General features: G+C 42.9%; 1 protein-coding gene and 1 pseudogene across 1 annotated transcript in view; one reads left to right on the top strand and one right to left on the bottom strand.

The window, feature by feature from the left end:
- CD28 (CD28 molecule) overlaps positions 1-11,092 on the bottom strand; it is a 24,851-nt gene extending 13,759 nt beyond the window's left edge. Inside the window, exon 1 of the mRNA XM_014461937.2 lies at positions 11,007-11,092. Coding sequence (XP_014317423.2) covers positions 11,007-11,061 — 55 coding nt within the window. The 5' untranslated portion in view covers positions 11,062-11,092. The remainder of the gene's footprint in view (positions 1-11,006) is intronic.
- On the top strand, positions 2,786-6,653 carry LOC102438252 (annotated as a pseudogene).
- Positions 11,093-20,851: the final 9,759 nt, after the last annotated feature.

The following is a 20,851-nucleotide window of genomic DNA, read 5'->3' as shown; positions in this document are numbered from 1 at the left end:
CACACACTCACTCACACTCAGACACATTTTAGTTCCTTCCGCATGTCAACATAATAGTCACTTCATTTGCAGATATTTATTAATACCCGCTATGTACAAAATACAGTGGTAACATTATAGCTGATAACGTTCCTAATTGTTTTCACTTTAGTAATTTCCTGCCCTTTTTCTTAACCCTTTAAAAGTCTTATCTCCCTTCCCCACCACTCTGCCTAAACTCAGAAGTCGAAACTCCCCTCCTTTGAGCCAAACCAGTGGCCTTCCCAAGTTATTATTCACTTCTCCTTTCCTTAACCAATTAATGTTATTAACTACTGTGGGGGTTTTTTAACTCTTTCCTCCTTTGACTTTAATACTTCACTAGCCTTATTCCCCTGGCCTCTTCAAACACATTCTTGGTCTCCTTCACTAGCCCACCATTCTCTTCAGCTGACTCCTAACCAGACTATTTTTCTTCTTACCCAGTTCCCATATCTTCAGCTTTGTACTGGACATTTTTCTGACACCTCAAGCTTTTACTTCAAACTGAGTTTGTCTAAAGTTAAACACTATTTTTCTCCAAAACTCAGTTTCACAACCCCTTGGTTTCAGGTGGAGATACCACCATTCCGCTGTTAAGCCAGAAACCCTGACATTTTTCTTGACCCTCCCTCTCTTTTGCCTTCATCCCAAACCAGGCTCTAAGTCCTGAAACTTCTACTTTCAGAACATCTCTCATAAATAATCACTTCTTTCTAATCCCACCTTCGGCACCCAAATTCTAACCTACTATCCTCTTCTTGGTAAAATGACAGTGTTATGATATAATCTCCTGGACATTTGTCTCTACAATCATACCTATTCTAGACCATTCTACTTCCAAAACCTTTCAGCTTCTTCACAATGCCTTGAAAACTGTAAACTTCTATTATCAATGTTTAACCTGATTCTACCCTACCTTTCCAAGTCTTCCAACATTCAGACTGTCCATTGGTTCCAAAACATAAAACAATATTCCTTGTTTAATGTCTTTATTTGTATTGTGTCTCCTTCCTGAGGCAACAGAGCATTGGTGAGACATGAACCCTGGAGAAAGAGTGTCTGGATTTATTCATTAGCTGTGTGACCATAGGCAAGTTGCTGTACTACTCTGTGCCTCAGATTCCCCATCTATAAGAAGGAGATAATTATAGAAACTGCCTTATACGATTTAGGGGAAAGTAAATGATTTTATACAGAAAAAGTCAGGTAGAACAGTACCTGGCACATTATGAGTGCAAAATAAATGTTAACATCACCATTTACATCCTATCTTTCTTTAAAATCCAGCTCAATTCCCAACCCTTCATAAAGGCTTACTATTCTATGTTAATCTTACTAAAGTGTTTCGATTCCTGGTCAGGGCACATGCCTGGGTTACAGGGTCAATCCCCAGTAGGGGGCTTACAGGAGGCAGCTGATCAATGATTCTCTCTCATTATTAATGTTTCTATCTCTCTCTCCCTCTCCCTTCCTCTCTCTGATATCAATTTTTTTAAAGAGAGAGAGAGAGAGAGAGAGAGAGAGAGAGAGAGAGAGAAGGAGGAGGAGGAAGGAAGGAAGGAAGGAAGGAAGGAAGGAAGGAAGGAAGGAAGGAAGGAAGGAAGGAAGGAAGGGAGGGAGGGAGGGAGGGAGGGAGGAAGGAAGGAAGGGAGGGAGGAAGGAAGGAAAGGAAAAAGATTGGATAAGTAAGATGGGTCCACCCTAAAAGCATTCAAAAATGCCAGGAAACATTGCAATGTCATCTTTCTATAAGCATCTCCTAGGAACCATCAGCACAACTTCCTTTCCTATACATTGAGAGCTGTCTGCGTTCCCTCCCATCTCTAAATATCTGTGGTTAAATTCTAGCAATTCAATGGATTCTTCTGCTTATAACCATTTCCCACAAAATAAATAATGTAAACAGAGTATCATGATGGTAGTCCTTAATGGGGCGGGGGGGGGGGGAATTTTAGAAAGATTTCACAATTCCCATTTTTACTTCCTTGAAGCTGAAAGTGGGTTTTTGTATCTGTCACAGAACCTAGAATAGCCCATAGAAGATGTTAATAAATACCTGAATGAGCACATGAATAAAGGCCTGTGTTACCAAAGCATCAGAAGAAGCAAGCACTTTAGAAAACAGGAATCCAGTACTTTCAAGACCTGCCATTTACAAACACCCTATTTAGTCCCCCAAGGAGCCTCACAGTTGAAAGAAACAGTCTCCTCATGTGTGCCCACTCTCAACCACACTTCATGCGATAGAGTCTGTGGCTCAGAAATGGAACCCTCCTGGACCCACCTTCCTAAAGCTGATCATAAACTATGGATCCTGATTATTAGTAGTGCTCAATGTCAAGGAAAGTCCTCAGGTCACGTGGAAGTTGCAAACACAGCCACAGTGACATTCTGACACTTCACCACATGTCAAGTATCCCTCTGCAATGAAAAGCACAGCCTGTTATCTTCTCAATAAGAAAAAAAAAGTCAAACTCAAACACCCACCTAAGTTCATAGCAAGGAAATCTATGTCATTGTTAAAATGTAAGACATTTCAATAATTCAGATTCTTATGTGAATGAGTGGGTGATGAATAGAAGTTACTGCTGTGATCAATACATTACACTGCGGGTGGTGAGCCAACAAAGTGACCCCAACACTGTAGAAAGGGGCTCAGCATTAGGTCAGAGGTCAAGTGAACAGTGAATGAGTAACTCTGATGACACCATCAGGAACCATTAACCTGGTTGCCCTGGCAGCCAGAGTCCCCAAGATAACGAAGATGATGACGAATGAAAAGGATGAGAGTCATGATGATGCAGAGATAAAGTTGCAGCTCGAAGTTAAGTAAGAAATTCTCCACCATGGTACAGGCTCTCTTCCAGCAATGAAAACATAAACACAGCTAAGCTACATGGTGACACACACAGACTAAATTAAAATGCCTATGAAATTAGTATTGAAATACTAAGGCCAAAGAAATCTGGGGTCTCTTTTTCACATCCTGTAAAGGAGTGACTGAGTAGCAGTTGATCCCATTCAGCACATCTTTCTTCTATAGTCATCAAAATGAGAGTAACGGGCAAGAAGTTAGACACCTACTTCCCACTTCTCAGTTGGGCCTGGGCTACCTTCCCTCCAGCTTCAGAAACCAATGCTCATGCAATGATTCTCAGACTGAAAGCTCTGGGTACATTTTTTGATGACAACGCCATGTCATTGGCCAAAGGAGTCAAAGAAATCAGCATAAAAGAGACATACACTGGCAGGTGCGAACAGGAATGCCGCCTGGGCCAGGGCAAGCCAAGTGGTGGGGACGACAGATGGCAATAATGGCCACAGCATCAGGTGGCAGCGGGCCAGGGGACAGCGGTGGGCCTGGACATTTATCAATGGAAGCACAGGGACCCAGCTAGCAAGTTTTGGGAGATCCCAGAGACAGTATGAATTGGATGTACTGGTGCAGGTCTGGCTGGGCAAGCACTACAAGAAAGTATGTTCATGCGGATGCACCTACTAATAAAATGCTGGCTAGGCTGCGGTGCAGCTTCTTCACTTCAAGGAAGATGCCTTTAGGAAGTGTGTCACCAACCCGGCCTTTACCAAACTCCTGGCAAAATGTTTTCTGGATTTCAAAGCTGGAGGCACCTTGTGTCACATTCTTGTGACTGCTTACACATATAAAAATGAACAGGGATAGTGGAGGCTTGATCTACAGAATCCATCCCAAATGGATCATAACCTTGAGATGTTTATGAACGCTGAAAAGACATTGGTGCAGCCCTAGCCAGTTTGGCTCAATGCATAAAGCATTGGCCTGCAGACTAAAGGGGCCCAGGTTCGATTCCGGCCTAGGGCACATGCCAGGGTTGCAGGCTCAATCCCCCTCAGGAGGCAGCCAATCAATGATTCTCTCTCATAATTGATGTTTCTATCTCTCTCTCTCCCTTCCTCTCTGAAATCAATAAAACAATATACATATTTAAAAAAAGACATTGGTGCTGAGCAATTGTCTGACCAGACCCAACATCTACATAATTCTAGAAATTGATCTGAGGTTGGCTAACAAATTGAAAGATATCATCAAATGACATCAGGGAACATTTACTGATGAGAAGTCAAAGCTTCCCACCACATTTATCCATATCCTTCCTCACAAGAAGATGAAGAGTGGTTGAGACCCATGATGAGAAAAGACAAGTAGGTATTAGGACATTAGGGGTTTTATCTGGACAGCTATGATACTTGGGTCCAAGGTAATTATGTTAATGTAGAAAATGAAGATCTACCAATTCCAGAAGATCCATGGAAGTTTCATGCAAAATGGATTTGAGACACTAATGTTTTCAATGAATGGATGAATGAGAAGGATTATGAGGTGGACAGAACACAAAGCCCATGAGTTTTTGACAGCAAATTTCAATGAAGAGTGAAGAGCCAGTCAGAAGTCCAGAGAGAAGGGATAGAAAGGCCTTAGCTAATGCTCTGAAGAGGCAACATTCACCTTCCTCTCCACCTCCCACACCCACAGACTCACGGAAGAAAAGTGGAAAGAAAGGCCAAGCTAATCTTTATGGGAAATGCAGATATCAAAAAGAGGAAGATAACCAAGAAGATCTTACCAAGGATATGGAAGACCCAATACCTGTACCCAACATAGAGGAAGTGGTACTTCCAAAAAAAATGAAGTCCAAAGAAAGATAGTGAAAATACACCTGTGAATGAGGCACTTAGCTGATCTAGATAAGAGTGAAAAAAAACAGTCACAACGGGAGGAAAGGAAGATGAAGATCCCTTCAAAGGTGATCAAAGTCATGCAATTGACTTTGGTAAAGATAATAAGACAGAGAAGACCAATCACATTACTATTCATAGCTATGGTCGTGGTTTGGTTATAACTGCATTCACCTTGAACAACATGCTCTTCCTGAGTTTTTCATTGGAAAAAACAAATCCAAGACTCCAGAGATATATTTGGCATATCAAAATTTTATGATGGACACATATTGCCTAAACCCCCAAGAATATTTGACCATGTTGGAGGAACTTGACTGGAGATGTGTGTGCTGTGATGAGGGTTCATGTCTTTCTAGAGCAGTGGGGGGTTTGTTAATCACCCAGTGGATCCAGAAAGTCAACCCATGGCAATGGGACGTCCTTCCTACTCCTCATTTCAGTGTATTGACTGATACACCCTCTGGGCTTGTGCCTCTACATCTTCAATCACCTCAGGTCCTGAGAAGAACAAGGAAAAACCAGTTGATTTGCAGAACTGTGGTCTCCATACTGACATTTACTCATGCCGGAAGAGAGTGGACTGAGCAGGAGACCGGCTACTCCTGGAGGCCCTGGAGATGTACAAGGATGGTGGGAACAGTGTCAGAACATGTTGGAAGTCATACTCAGGATGAATGCATCCTCCACTTTTTGAGGCTTTCCACTGAGGACCCATCCCTTGAGGATTCAGATGCTTCCCTTGGGCCCCTGGCCTGCCAGCCTGTCCCCTTTCGTCAGTCAGGAAACCCAGTCATGAGCACTGCTGCCTTTTTGGTATCTGGGGTGGACCCTCCGTGTGGCATCTGCTGCAACAAAAACATCTTTACAGGAGTTTTCGTGGATCAGGGACAAGGTACCCCAGGAATTGGCTGAAGTTCCTATCAAGGAAGTACAAGCAGTAGCTGGATCCCACCTATGGCTGGAGAGCCGCTGCATCTCAGGCATGGGCCTGAGGAGCCAGCAGAACTTGAAGGAGCTCAAGAGGGGAAAGTGGGAATAGATCCTGATGGTCAGCAGCCTGAAAAGGCAGAAACAAAGGGGGAAATGAAAAGGATGACAGTGAGAAAGCACAAGAGCGAGACAATGAAAAATACCAAGAAGGAAGAGGATAGGGAAGTTAGCAAGGAAACCAAATCCCAGGAAAAGGAGGCCGAGAACAAGGAACTCAGTGCCACTTGTCAAGAAAGAGAAAGTGACATTGGGAGCAACAGAGCCGCGCATAACATTTCTGAAGGAAACGTAGCCACAGCCACAGCAGCTGCTCTCGCCTCAGCTGCCACCAAAGCCAAGCACCTGGCTGCCCTGGAAGAGAAAGATCAAGGTCACTCTCCTGGTTGAGACACGGGTGACGAAACTGGAGATCACACTTCAGCATGGTGAGGGGCCGGAAATGACTGTGGACAGAAGGAGGCTTAGAACAGCGGCAGCACCTGCTTACTGAACGCCAGGACTTCCACGTGGAGAAGCTGAAAGCAGAACCCTTCACGTGCACACTAGCACTCCAGGGGGCCTGGCCCGGCCCTGCGGGGAGCAGCAGGGCACCCCGACATGATGCCTCGCCAGCAGTGCCCCCCGCCACCCTCTGATGCAGCAGGGGATGCCGCCGCCCCACCCACCCCAGCCACGTCACACCAGGCCCAGGTTCCATGGTGCCTGGGCAGCCCGTGCCAAGCCGCATGATTCCCATCATTGCAGCCAACATGCACCCCCGCCCTCGGGGAGTGGCCCTGTTCATCCCCAGCTGGGGTGGGGATGACAAGACTTATGCCCCTCAGCTTCCTTGGGTCTCTGAGGATTTTCTTCTCACAGCCCCAAGCAGGAGTCCCATCTCCCATCTCTCCCCATTCCTCATGCCACCGTTCTCCATGCTCTGACACCCCAGCCTTAGGTCCTCAGCCAACACTCAGGGGAAGCCTGCGTGACAGGGTGCCCTGGTCATCCTAAAAGTAACCCGTCTTCCCTGCCCTGGTGTGGGCATTCTGTCTTTACTATTCTTGCTCTCCTGCAGGGTTTTGCTTTGTCTTATGCCTCTGTAAATAATGTTTTATAATCATTATCTTTTTTTTGTCATTGCTTTAAAGGAGAGCATCCAAAATGAATAGGAACCAAAATATGGTGATGGGCGGGGAGGGCAGCCAGCGGGGACAAACCGTAAGGCTTTGTCTGCTTATCTGAGTTAAGAATGGTGTTGATGGTGAAATTTCGTGAGGCTTTTGCCACACGGAGATGCACCAAAATTCAAAACGATGGGGGGAAGGGACTCCATTGATTTTTCTTCCTCGTGAGGACTGTGAGGGCCTCCGCCCTGCCCGGCAGATTACACCCCTTTAGTGCCTGGGAGGGGGAAGCACAGGCGTAGCACAGATGGCTCCCTCCCAGGCCCACAGGTTCTGCTTTCTCTGCAGATGGTTTGTTGGATAGGGGTGGGCGTTTCTGGTTTTCTGAAGGCAAGCTTTGAGGTGAGCTTTGAGGGCTGGCCTGTGGGGAGGCATTCCTTGGTTCCTGGGACTAGCCAGGAACGATTTAGGGGCCACGGGCCACCCAACGAATCTACTCCAGTATTCACTGCTTGTATGCATTCTTTTTCTCCCTCTTACAGGAAAAAAAAAGTGAGTAGATAGTGCTGAACATTTTAGCTCATAGAACTTGGTTAGGATGGCTGGGTGCTCCCCACGCTACCTCCTGCAGTAGCCAGGTGAGTATGCAGTGCATGCAGGAAATACTGGGAGGAGGACCGTCACACATGATAAAAGCTGAAAATAGTCATATGGAACTTATACACTCATGAGCATAGAGTAAAGGCCTTAAGAAGGAGGACAGTCTATGTCTAAAGAAAGAGAGACAGTGAGATCTCCTACCTCCCTTAGTAAAGGTTTGAATGTGAGGGCTTCAAAGTTAGGATCACAGATTCATTTCTATTTCTCGTCTGTCTGTGAAAATGACTCATTCTATTTCCTGACATTGATATATCGATATTAATTTTACAGTCCTTGCCGTAAAGGTCCTTTCTGGGTGGTTGCCTTTGAAAAACATAAAAAGTAGTACCTTATTGTAGGGAATGGTGGTAGAATAAAAGACAATTCTTAAGCAAGGTCTATACTTTGGAAATGTCCGTCAAATTTACTTGAAATGACAAAAACACCCAATCAATTTCTGGACAGTTGGGAAAACTGGCTACAGTGTATTGAATGTCATGTAGATTCAGCAATTTGCTGGTTACATCGCATTTTTGATGTTCCTCTTCTGACCTTACTTACCCACGTCCAGTCAGAGCAGCCCTTTTTTTGTGAAGTGGGTTACTCCCTTTCGTGTACAGCTACCTCAGAGGGGTCATTTGCTGAACTAAAAATAAAGTTTTTAATTACCTTGCTTTGCTGATCATTGAGACGATTAAATACCATCGTTCTGCCTTCCTGGCTCGCTCAGAAGAAGACATGCTGAGGGAAATGCAACAGCACTGGAGGAACCAATCCTGCTCAAACTGGCCATTTTGACGGTTTATTTGCTAAGATTAAATGACAATAAATGCTCTCATGGAGAAAATAAGTGGTGTCGTCCTGATTTTGTCTTCAGAGTGAATAACTAGTTTGCTGAAAAATAGCCAATATTGGCTACACATCTGCGAACAATATGCACACTCCTTCCATCGTCAGTCCCAAGTCAGGCCCCTTTCCAGGGCCTGCTGTTCTGAGCTGGACTCATATTCCAATGCCCAGAGAAATCTGTGATGGATCTCAACGGTACAATTACCCAAATCTGGTAGAAAACATGTAACTTGAGCAAAGGAATTGTCTAAGTTAAGGCTTCCTCACACTTTCTAGGTCATATTTCTTTAATTTGGCCATAAAGAGCTTTCTAGAGAAGCGGTTCTCAACCTGTGGGTCGCGATCCCTTTGGCAGTTGAACGACCCTTTCACAGGGGTCGCCTAAGACCATCCTGCATATCAGATATTTACATTACAATTCATAACAGTAGCAACATTACAGTTATGAAGTAGCAACGAAAATAATTTTATGGTTGGGTCACCACATGAGGCACTGTATTTAAAGGGCCAGAAGGTTGAGAACCACTGTTCTAGAGTGTCATTAAAATCATGAAGAATTAGGGTAGGTTTAACCTTCCTAGAATAAGTATTTTAAACTACACTGTGAGCCAATGCATTAGGATTATTAAATTCATGGGTCGGGGGGGAACTGTTCTTCTGTATTTTAAACATACACATACATTCAACACAGACATACCAGTAGCCTCTCACAATCCTAAGGAGGACAATTACACTCTGACCAGAGAATTATCTTGCTCTTTCCTCTTATAGGGTAAATACAGAGAAACAGAGAGCGCATGGAAGGGTTGGCACCACTGATGAGAATGGACTATACACTTGTGCATGTTGTCATTGTGTTTTCTCAAACATTTTTTCATTGGAAGAAGCATTTCAGAAGTGCCCTCTCTACCCCAAACCCTTCCCTACTTCACTGGCTGACCACTCAGCATCAAACCTGAAAAGTTATTAGGAGGGTGATTTGGTGTTTGAAAAGCAGATGTATTTTAAAGTTGAAAAAAACAAAGGTTTTGCGTGTGTGAACCCTCTGACTGCCATTTTAGCTCCCCCCTTTTAGCAGATGTTCTAAAGGAAAAATATGAAGCTTTGAGTCGTGCAAAAAAATACCTTCAAAGGACAGTGAACGAACTGATGGCAGATGGCTGTCCACAAGGCACTTCAGCAAAGTGCTTTTGTGTACAACCACCCATTTGTTTTCTGCCAGAGTGAGGCTTCTCCTTCTTTTCTGCCAATTCTTTGCTGTCTAATAAACTAAGGCATTTTAAATATTATTGTAAAATAAATTTTAAAGATCCCTTAAAAATAGAGTTTAAAGACCTTTTTAAAAATAAATGTAAAAATACTTTTTAAATGAATTTAGTAGCTCTAAATGCTTGGTCCTAGACACTGGGGCAAAGCCTGCCGCATCACCAGCTTGTGTTTCGTTATATGAGCACCTTTTATAAATACACACAGTTTGTAAGTGCCCTCACTGGCACATCAAACAATGAAACAGATGGGCATATATGTAACTATTGTACTTATGCAGGTTGGGAAATTATACCCTTTGGAGCACGTGCACGTGATATTTAAGAACAACAAATAATGCGGTCTTCTCACACCAAAATAAATGAAATAGAAAATTGAAGGTACTGGTTTTTCAATGTATCTTCAAGGGAAAGAAATAACTCTATTTAAACATCCCATCAACCCCTATCAGTCCAATTTTTGAGCCACACAGGACCCTTTTCCAACTCTAAGACCAAGCTGAACAAACACCTCACCCTAGCCCACCAAAGCAACAAGTTCCTTCTGTTTGGAATTGTGACTTTTCTAAAGATGATTGAACCTTGGGTGTGTCTGCAGCTATAAAATTATAAACCACATCATGTGAGGTGGGATAGCATAGTGGTCAAGAGCATAGATAGGCTCTAGCATCAAACCCTGGTTCCAACAACTGGTACCTGCATACCCTTGGGCAGATTAACATTCCTACCCCTCCAGCCCTTCATCTGAAACGGGGTTTGTAATAGTGTTTGGTGTATCATCCTCCTCGTCCTCATCATTGGGACCCTAAGGGATTTTAATCTAAGAAAATGGATTTCAGCCCCTCATAAAAACAAAACCAAAAAACCTAATTTATTAGCATCTGTATTGTGCCCGTTTATGTAATGACTCCAAATTCATTTTGGCACTCATGCAATTCTGGTAGACATAGTAATTACAAGTAACACTTACCGTGCCAGCCAAGCACTAACGACACTGAGCATTTTACATGGATCATTTCATTTTATCCTCACAATGACCTTGAGATGGGGTTATTGCCATCGCCATTCCACGCATAAGGAAACTGAGGCTTAGAGAGTTTAAACACTAGCCTCAGCTTTCTTAGCTAGTGAGAAATGGGTCTGTGACATGAATGCAGGCAGTCTAATTCCAGAGCATTCAGAACAAAACTGCTATTAGTAGTTTTCTTAAATTAAAATATATATATATGACATTTTCAAATAATAGCTAAATAAATTTTATTTCATTCCAAAAAGATGTTCATTAAAATATCATAATACAGTCTGAGAACCAGCGAGCTTCTAAATAGCAGATTGCCATTTTATAGCAAAACTACACTTCAAATACCCAAATTTCACGGGTAAAACTCAGAGAAGGAAAGAAATCAAAATCGTTTACCTGCTACTTGAATTGATGGGAAGAAGTTGAGAGCCAGGAGCAGCCTGAGGATCATTGTGCTAATGGTGGGTCCGAGCTGCAGCCCCTCCTCCTGGAGGAGCCCTAAGTGTGAGGTGGGTTGAGGACGCACTCGCCAAGGCCTGCGAGTCTCCGTCATCTGTGGCCACCCCCAACTTAACTTCGCTGGGGCACCTGATCAAACCACATGTCCTCAAACTTCAAGGCATTGTTTCACACAGGATATACCATTGTTTTGATGACTTTAGACTTTTCTTTTAAAGGCATCCTTTTCTTGTTACTGAAAAAGATTGCCAGTCACTCTCTGATGGGCTCATGAGAATTATTCTCCATAGTCTGGGGTCACAGCTGGGGAAAACTGGTGCGTGGAATCCAGCAGGAATGTAAGGGTAGACAAACAAGGCATTCTAAAGAACGGATAAAGCCTCTCACAGAGGAGAGATGGGGATAGACGTATTGTTAGAGTGAAATAACAACAATAAGAATTACATTGAGGATTTGGGAAAATTCAGACCAGTGTTGAAAGGAGTCATAAATATTAGGACTTGAACTTGTGTGTTAGACATAGGTAGCCCTTTGGAGAATTTAACACAAGCACCTTTTGTTTACACCAAGCTCACTTCTAGGAACTTTGAGAGGCACACCCTCCTTGCAAGCTCACAGCCCACTGAGAAGAGGAGGTTCCCTAAGCAAAGGGAGAGTCAAATAACATCACAAGTCCTGAGGGGGACAGTAAAGTGACCAAAAGCCCTTTGGTATCAAATGCGCTCTATGTCCCTCAAAGAATCACTCAATGTTAAGTGAGAGGCAGGAAGGGAGGCTCCAGAGCAGGCTCCCCAAGGCCGGCCCCTCGCCCCCAGCCCTCTCCCTCAGCCATGCCTTCTGCATTTGAATCTTTCCACTGGTATGGCCCACTCTGCTTCCTCATCTGGCTCCTGACTCAGGATCTTGTACTTGCTGGCTTTCTCAAAACCTTCCCAATCATTTTTTCTGTTTTCCTGGTCATCTAAGTTTGATAGGATTACCCTAGGTTTTGGGTTGTATATGGAAGGGTTTTGTTGTTGGTGGTGTTTTTTTTAAGATAATTTGTACTGCTTTCTATTCTGACTAAAAGTAAGACATATTTCATATAGACAATTTAGAAAAAAATTACATTTACCTTTTGAAATGTAAAAAATAATCACTAAAACTAAAATCTCCCATAATCTTACCACCCTGATATACTTTTAATTTTCTGGTCCATTGTCTTCCATGTGTTTTTCTATTAAGATTTTTACATATTTGAAGTCATGTTTTATTTAGAGTTTTCAACAGATATATGCTCTTATCTGTTATATCTGGAACATTTTCCCATGACATATAAGTATTCTTTATCAACACCATTTGTAATTGATGAATAATATGCTATCTTCTAATCATATCATAAATTGTTTAAGCATCCTCTAGTATTGTTACCAATTTTTGCTACTTTAAAATGCTACTGTGAACATCCTTGATGACCTAGCTCTAAGTCCCACCCTCCTCACCTGCTGAAAGACAGATAAAAAGTTTCCCTCCTGATAGACCTCCTTTGTCCACATTTTAATTTTCTCACCAACACAGTCTTTGTGACCCGCCCATACTGACACATTTTTCTGCCCTTTGGAGCAACATGTCCTTGAAAATGATTCATTTACACTTCTGAACTAAAGGGAAATAATGAAGTTAAAGCCCCCAGTCCTGGAGGAGATTCACTTCTAGTTTGACCCAGTATTCCTGGCTCTGACCCTCTCCCCAGTTAGGGGGGCCTATAGCTTACCCAGGGCCCTGATATCTTTCCAGGAACCATTTAAAGGAGGCTTCTGACCTTCTCTAAAAGATTACCCCTATTCTGGAGCGACCAGACCACCCAGATCTAGAAAAAGAGGCTCTGAAATTCACCATAGAGATTGAGAATATGTACAGAGGAAACAAAGACTTCCCGAATTTCCCTCTGACTGATAACAAAAAGCTAAGAAGAAAATGAATAAGTATTGTTGAGCATATGAAAGATAACTGTATAACATCAAGCTAATATTATGAATATGTTAATGCTTGGTTGAATCAAACTCAGCTGGAAAGAAACGGTGCAATTATCTGTTCTAACTCCTTATTTTGCAGAGGAGGATGCTGAAGCCCACAGAGGTTAGCTAATTTATAGAAACTCACAAAATAATAAATAAGTATATTTGATTTTATAACTTGACTAACCTTATTTGGTTTTCATTCATTAGAGTAAAAGGAAATACAAACGTTGGCAGTTGCCTTATTTTTTATAAACATGTATCACACTAAAGAAGCAAATCATTTCATTAGGGTCCTTTCACATTTGCTCTTGAAATGCAAAGGCATTCACATGTACTGAGAAGTGGAAATGATAGAGATGAAATAAAGGACATTAAAGCCATCAATGCAGAAATTTCTGAGTCTCTACTGCGTTTCCCATAATAAAAGTAGCTAGCATTTATGTAGCAAGCACAACACATGCCTGATCTCATTTAATACTCACACAACCTGTAAGGAACATGCTACTATTATCCGCACTTTACAGACTCTGAGAGAGTTGAGCAGTCTCCGGAAGCAGTGGAGTCAGCATTAGAATCTAGATCTTTCTAACTTGTACTGCCTCCTTACTGTCAAGCCTCTCCAGTATTGTAAACTCCTTCGGGGCAAAAGAATAAGAAACGTCCTTCGGGGCAAAAGAATAAGAAACGTGCATTATCTTTCTCTTGCAAGGCATCTGACATCTAGCCTGTGTGACTGGAGTGCGAGAGGACATAATCAAACTATGTTCCATAAAAATGCACCTGGATATTTCTGGAGAAATTCCGGAATTTTTTAAATTCACACATGATTTTGAAAATCAAGGACATGTGCATTGTGAAACAAATGACCGTAATCAATCAAGAAGTATAATGAAGTCCCAATTACATGACTTGTCAGAGAAAAATATAGTACAAATGACCAAATTCTCTGGGCTGTTTGAACATAATAGGAATTACACTTGGGATTAAGAAACTTAAAAAGAAAAAATTTGCAGGCATGTAAAATTGTGATATAATATTGTAATATTGTGGCCTTGATCCATGGCTCCTGGCAAGAGCTCCTAAAACCTCTGTAAGTTCCTAATTAATAAAGGTTCTAGGAGCATTTTGTTTTCATATTTGGTTTTTGACTCAGTTTCTGACACAGAGCTCTTAAATGCCTTGGAATCTCCTGGGTGATGGGAACATCTTTTGTTCTAAGGAGGTGATTCTTGGTGAGCTCCTGGATAGCTTCAGGATGGGGCTGGTCACGAGAAAGACCAAGCCATGATTAGAAGCTTGAAACTTTTGGCCCCTCTCCCTATCCTCTGAACCAGAGAGGCGGGTCATGGGAACACAATTTATAGCCAGTGCATCAGAAGTACAAATGGCAACCTGGGACTTGCAACTGGCATCTGGAGGAGGGACAATCTTGTGGGACTGAGCCCTTAACTTATGGGATCTGACATTAGCTCTAATTAAATAGTGTCAGAACTAAATTAAATTGTAGGACAACCAACTGGTGTCAGAGAATTAGTCAGTATGGGTGGGGGGAGACTTTTTGAATTCTAGTAGCTAAAAGCAAGGACTTGAAGTCCCACAGGCTTAGGGGACAAGTCCCAGTTGGGCCACTTGGTAGCCATAAGATCTTAGAAAGTCATACCCTCAAATCTGCATGTGTAAAGTAGGAATAAAATAACTCACACAATAAATTGTTCATATCTCACACAATGTGTGAATTTCCACACCCTTAAGATAGAAATAAGATTTAATGAATCTCCATTTCACACTTATTATAAGGGGCTGAGCAAATGTTTGTTGGATCAACCAAAATGGATCATCTATTATTATCAATAATAAAAGGGTAATATGCTAATTAGACTAGACAGCCGAACGACCTTCTGGATGTCATTTCGGACATCCTTCCAGATGAAGCCACAGCGGCAGGGGCTGAGGCAGAGGCCGTTAGGGGCAATCAGGTAGGCAGGTGAGCAGTTAAGGGTGATCAGGCAGGTAGGCAGAGTGGTTAGGGGTGATCAGGCAGGCAGGCGAGCAGTTAGGGGCAATCAGGCAGGCAGGTGAGTGGTTACTGGCAATGAGGCAGACAGGTAGGCCAGCTGTTAGGAGCCAGAAGTCCCGAATTGTGAGAGGGATGTCTGACTGCTGGTTTAGGAGAGATCCCAGATTGTCAGAGGGTGCAGGCCAGGCTGAGGGACAACCCCCCCCCCGCACTAATTTCATGCACCAGGCCTCTAGTTGAATATATGTTTGATATGTTTACATAGATTGATTTTACTTCATAGCATGAGTGCCACCATAACTCTGTTTTACAAATTAGCATAGTACCTCCTTGGTGCATAGTTCTTTTCACAATAACCTACACCAGTATAAACTACAAAATATCATTGAAGAGACTTCAAGAATTATAGTTGTCAAGCCAGTCAATGATGGGAAACCTTTTGACTATCTCTAATTAATATTGAGCAAGCCTACCAGGATAATATTTTCTTTTATCTAAATTTCAGCTAGAAACTTGTGTCTAATTTTCCATAAAGGTCTGTCATACAGAGGTTCAAATGCTCACATGGTGACTGTGGGAAAGTAACGAAGCTTGAGATTCTTTCTTTGAGTTATGAAGTTGGTATAAAAAAGTTATTCCAAAAACAGACAAAGACTGTTAAAAAGAAATTCATGCATATTATCACAAACCAGCAGGACCAAAGCCTGAAAAAAATTATGTTGTGCCTAAAAGAAATGAAAAGGCGAGAAATAACTGCCATATTGATCAACTAATCCCACTGAGTAAACAAATATTACAGAAAAATATATTTGCAGGAACAATCTCAGAGGTTTTATCAAGGATTACATGAAAAATATGGTGAAAAATAGCTTAAAACAATGACCTAAAAACCTTTTGACCACTTACCAAGAGAGGCAGGTCTAAGGCTCCAAGTGGTAAAAGCAGTCGCTAACACTTCCTGGAGGCTTCGTGCTGGCAGGTGTTGGGCTCAGTATTATGCCTGCATCATCTCATTTAATTTCCACAACAACCTTAAGAGGTCAGTGATATTAACATCTGTATTTTATAGATAAGAAAACAGGAGCTTAGCCAGGTTAAGTAATCTACCCGCAATCACACAGTAAGAAGTAAAGCAAGGATTTAAACTTGATTCTGTCTGACTCAAAAAGTGAACTCTAGATTAGAGCATCATGGTGGAAGTTGATACAATCCTGATCAACCAACAGCTGGAATATGTGATTGATAGTGCAGTGCTTAGGAACAAGGTTTGTAAAGAGGGATGTATCTTCTTGGTAGGCACGCCTGACCTTTCCCGCCATCTTCATACGAATTCAGCAAGAAGTCTATGTGACTTGCAGCGTCTTCCTTCAATCGGGAGGATGCAGTTCTCATTGCTTCCCTGCTGACCCCATACTCATGCAGACCCCATTAAGAGGAAGAAGCAAAATTCGTGTAGTTTTGACATCATCCTAGAGGAATTAATGCTGACGAGATCCTAGAGGAATGTGTATACCGTCAGCAAGATCCATCATGTGCCCAGGCAATGCTGATGGGAGCTTTAGACTGTTCCTTGACAATGGGTTTATTCACTTGGTAATCTGACAGAAAGCAGAAGGAGAGTGGCAGATACAGAAAACATCAATCACCATCATTAAAGACTCAGAAAGACGACTGCCAAGCAGACTCTGGCTAAACCACTATGACAGTGTAGACTTAGAGGTCTTAGGACCCAAAGACATTGTTATCAGGAAAGTCTACGGTGGTGTTCTCAAATCCTATTATTCTGTGGTGTTCTCAAATCCTATTATTCTGAAAAACGAATGGTCTCACGGAGCCATGTTCACGGAAGACCAGCTGCCTGCTTTATTGCTGGCATTATACAAATATACCAAGGGCCCTGTGCCAGGCTGAATTTTTACTTTTTTGAAGCCACTGACACAGTTGGATATTTTCTAGAAATAGGAATGTTAATTAAATATGACTGGGGTTGGAAGGGCTAGGGAAGGAATGTATTTCACTCCACATCTTATATTGAACCTGATTTGACTCTCTTCTATTCCCTACTGTGCAATCAGTGGAATGGTAAACAGGCAACCTCTGACCTCTTCAGGAAGTGCAATCTTGTCCCAGCCTTGGGAAAATGGTCATGCCTGGTTTTCATCCTTTCAGAAAAATTTTAAGGGCCCTCATCCCCTAACGTGTGTTTAGTACGGAAACCCCAGGAAATAAAACTGTTAGCTTCAACGTTGCTTTCAATGGTCGCTCATGTTACTGAGCCCCCGTGGGAGCCTTCTCACCCTCCCCACTGCTGTATCTCCCCCCTCCCCACCCTCTTCCACCAGTTCCCACACTCACTGAATAAGGAAGGTCATCTGAATACATCTGTCCACATCTCCGGAATGCCACAGAGGAGTAACAGCTGTTGACCTCTGTTCCAAACACATGATCCTGTTTGTCCCAAAAGTAGTTTGGGTGAACTCCAGCTAATATATACAATCTCTACTTCCTATGGAGAATGTAGAGCCAGGAGAGTATATTCCCCACACTTGCTTTGGTAGAAAACAACCTGCTTTCAAGACCTCGTCCTGGATCTTATTACTGCTAATAATAATATGAGTAATTTAAATAATAATTGTAGTTAAAATTCATTAAGCATTTACAAACCTAAAACATGCCAAGTTTTTAAGCCTTAACTTTTTCTTTAAGTCCTGGAAAATACTGCACTTTTCTTTCTCTGCACTTTTTTTTCTCTCTAAGTCACTATACTTCCACATTGTAATACACACACACACACACACACACACACACACGTGAAATATCAGAGAGAGAGAAAAAGCTGTACCAGATGTTACAAGAAGCCCAATAGTAACAATAAGGGGCAAGATTAAAGAGGCTATGTCCTGAGGCAAGGTTCAGACAAATCTAGTATTCGTCTAAGAATCCATCCAGAAATAGTCATTTACACCACAGTGCATGTGATGTCTTTTATGCATGGTCTTGAGGAAAATTCCAGACTAAACTTGTCCCCACGCATTTAGCTCCCTTTATATTACAGGCTGCTCAGTTTTGGAATGACTGCAACCTAAGTCATAATTTTCCTCATTGAAACACAAGGAAATCTCATCCACATCAGGAATCTAATCTACACTGATCTCTCATGCTGTTGGTCACTGTATGTAATTTGCCCAGCTTTGCTGTGCCAAATTGTCATAGGACTCTTCTAGAAAATTTGGAATCATTTAGCAGGCATCAAAGTGTAACAAACAAGTGTAGCAGAATCATACAGGGTGACCTCGAAAAGGCACTCATTCACTCAGCAAACATGCGTTCAGTGGCCATGATAGAGAAGGCCTGTTCTATATCCCAAGGGTCTAGGAAAATTAAGGCAGTCCCCTTGTCCCCCAAGAATTTAAGTCTGGAAGAAACACTGAAGAAGAAACCCCTAACTTGCCTGAAGAGGCTCTCCAGGCAGGGAGGCAGGGATTTGAAGAAGCAAAACTGACCAGACTAAATGCAGGGACTTTCCTTCCAGGCAAAGTATGTACTATTTGCAAAAATCTAAAAGTCCCGAGAGAACCACAAGGAGCTCAGAGTGGCTGAAGCAGAAGGAACTGAGCAAAGGCAAGGGAGGTGACAGGCAGTTGGGGGCAATCAGGCCATGGTAAGAAGTTTCTTTTTTGTGCTGAGGACAATGAGAAACCCTCATAAGATGGGTCAGCACACAGACCAGGGCTGCTGTGACAGATTCAGGAGGCATCAGCATGTGAGATCCAGGCTTTCAAAAAGGTTTCATCTCTGACATAAACTCCAATTGATTGATATCAGCTGCCTGAATCACAATGTTGAATGGGATTTCTGAGGCCTCATACTGGTGCAATGGGAACATGGAAAGGGCAAGGGGGAGGCTAGTCAGGGCTCTCTGTGGCTCCCTGGTCAGAATTATTAAAAAGCCGTGAACACAGATCAGATTTCAGCCCGCTTTTCCCCCACCTGTCCCTTAAATCGTGGCATTTTTCCACAGTTGGGATTTGAGGAGGCCAACAGATCACTTCCTTCTCCTTGCTAATTCAGTTCTAAATCAAAGAAGGGAGACTAAGGAAGAAAAATGAGTCCTGCTGATGGAGATGCAAATATTATGGAGAGAGAGCTACCAGAGAACTGGCGAAGATTTGTGGCCACATTGCCCTAGCTGGTTTTGCTCAGTGGATAGAGCATGGGCCTGTGGACGGAAGGGTCCCAGGTTCAATTCCGGTCAAGGGCACATGCCTGGGTTGCGCGCTCAGTCCCCAGTAGAGGGTGTGCAGGAGGCAGCCCATCAGTGATTCTCTCTCATCATTGATGTTTCTATCTCTCTCTCCTTCTCCCTCTCTGAAATCAATAAAAATATATTTAAAAACAAAGATTTGTGGCCACAGCAAGCACCCCAGAGTTAGGCAGATTTACCCATCAGTCACAAACATTGTTAGAAAAATGTGGGCCCCACCTACAAGGGCAGTCTTCACCACTAAGCTACCACTGGGCCCAGAGCATGACACTGGCTCGCTGCAGGAAGATAGGTCCCAAAGGTGGGATGAGGCAGCGGGAGCCAGAGGGATACGTAAGGTCAGGGGAGGGTTTGTTTCAAGTGGGAGAGACAGGTGAGCATGTTCTCATGCTCCAGCCAGGAAGACATCACAGAGAGAAAGACTAGAGATAAGAGAGAGAATAATGTCTTGGGGAAAGAAAGGAGATGACAGGAAATAGGCCTGGACATCAACTAATACCTCAGTATTAATTAAAAAGGAAGAACAGCCCTGGCTGGGTGGCTCAGTTGGTTGGAGTATCATCTTGTGCACCAAAAGGTTGCAGGTTCGATTCCCAGTCAAGGTACATACCAAGGTTGCAGGTTCAATACCCAGTCAGGGCAAGTACAGAAGCAACTGACTGAAGTTTCTATCTCATATCGATGTTTCTCTCTCCCTCTCCCTCTCTCTCTATCTTCCACCTCCTTTCTCTCGCTCTAAAATCAATAAAAACATATCTTTGCTCGAGGATTTAAAGAAGGAGAAAGAGGAGGAGGAGGAGGTTGAGGAGGGGATGGAGGAGGAGGAGGAGGAGGGAACCTTTTTGAGACTATCACACTTGTCTAGAAAAAAAGAAGTTACAGCAGTTAGAGATTAGCGAGCATTGAAGAGCCACTTTTCCATTCACACACATACACTCCTAAAAACCCTGTGTACGAGCCCTTCTCATTGGTTCGTTTCATAGATGAGAAGACCTACGAAGCAGCAGGCAAGGACTGAAACACAGTTCCTCCAGCTCTGAGACTGTGATCTTGGGAAAGTTGATTTCTCTGACTCCTTGCTCTTTGCCATTAAAGCATCATTTCATTAAACCATTGTTTCAGAAGGAGCTTCCACTAGACCGAGTGATACAATGGGAGAGGCATCTTCAGCAACTATTATTCATTCTGTTTGTGTGGTGGAGAGTGGAGGATGGTGGCGAGTGGATGGCCTCTTGAGCTTTAAATTCTATTTCTAGAATCTCTTTAAAAGTGAACAAACACCTCTTTCAGCACTTCTTATCCAGGGGTGCCACCTCAGACCTTTGGGGAACCAGGCTGACTTCTCAGGGCTTGCTGTGGCTGCTATGTCTCTGCCAGAAATTAGACTTTCTAAAAATAGCATCCATTAGGTGGCTCAGCCATGGGAGGTGGCAGACTGGCTAATGATTTGCCTTGTGCTTACAGATGTTCTCTCTGAGGACCCCAAGGCTACAGCCCTAGG

This window comes from Myotis lucifugus, unplaced genomic scaffold (assembly GCF_000147115.1).
Source record: "Myotis lucifugus unplaced genomic scaffold, Myoluc2.0 scaffold_3, whole genome shotgun sequence".
Lineage (NCBI taxonomy): Eukaryota > Metazoa > Chordata > Mammalia > Chiroptera > Vespertilionidae > Myotis > Myotis lucifugus.
The sequence above is the reverse complement of the archived record's forward strand: the minus strand, read 5'-3'. Positions and strand labels throughout refer to the sequence as shown.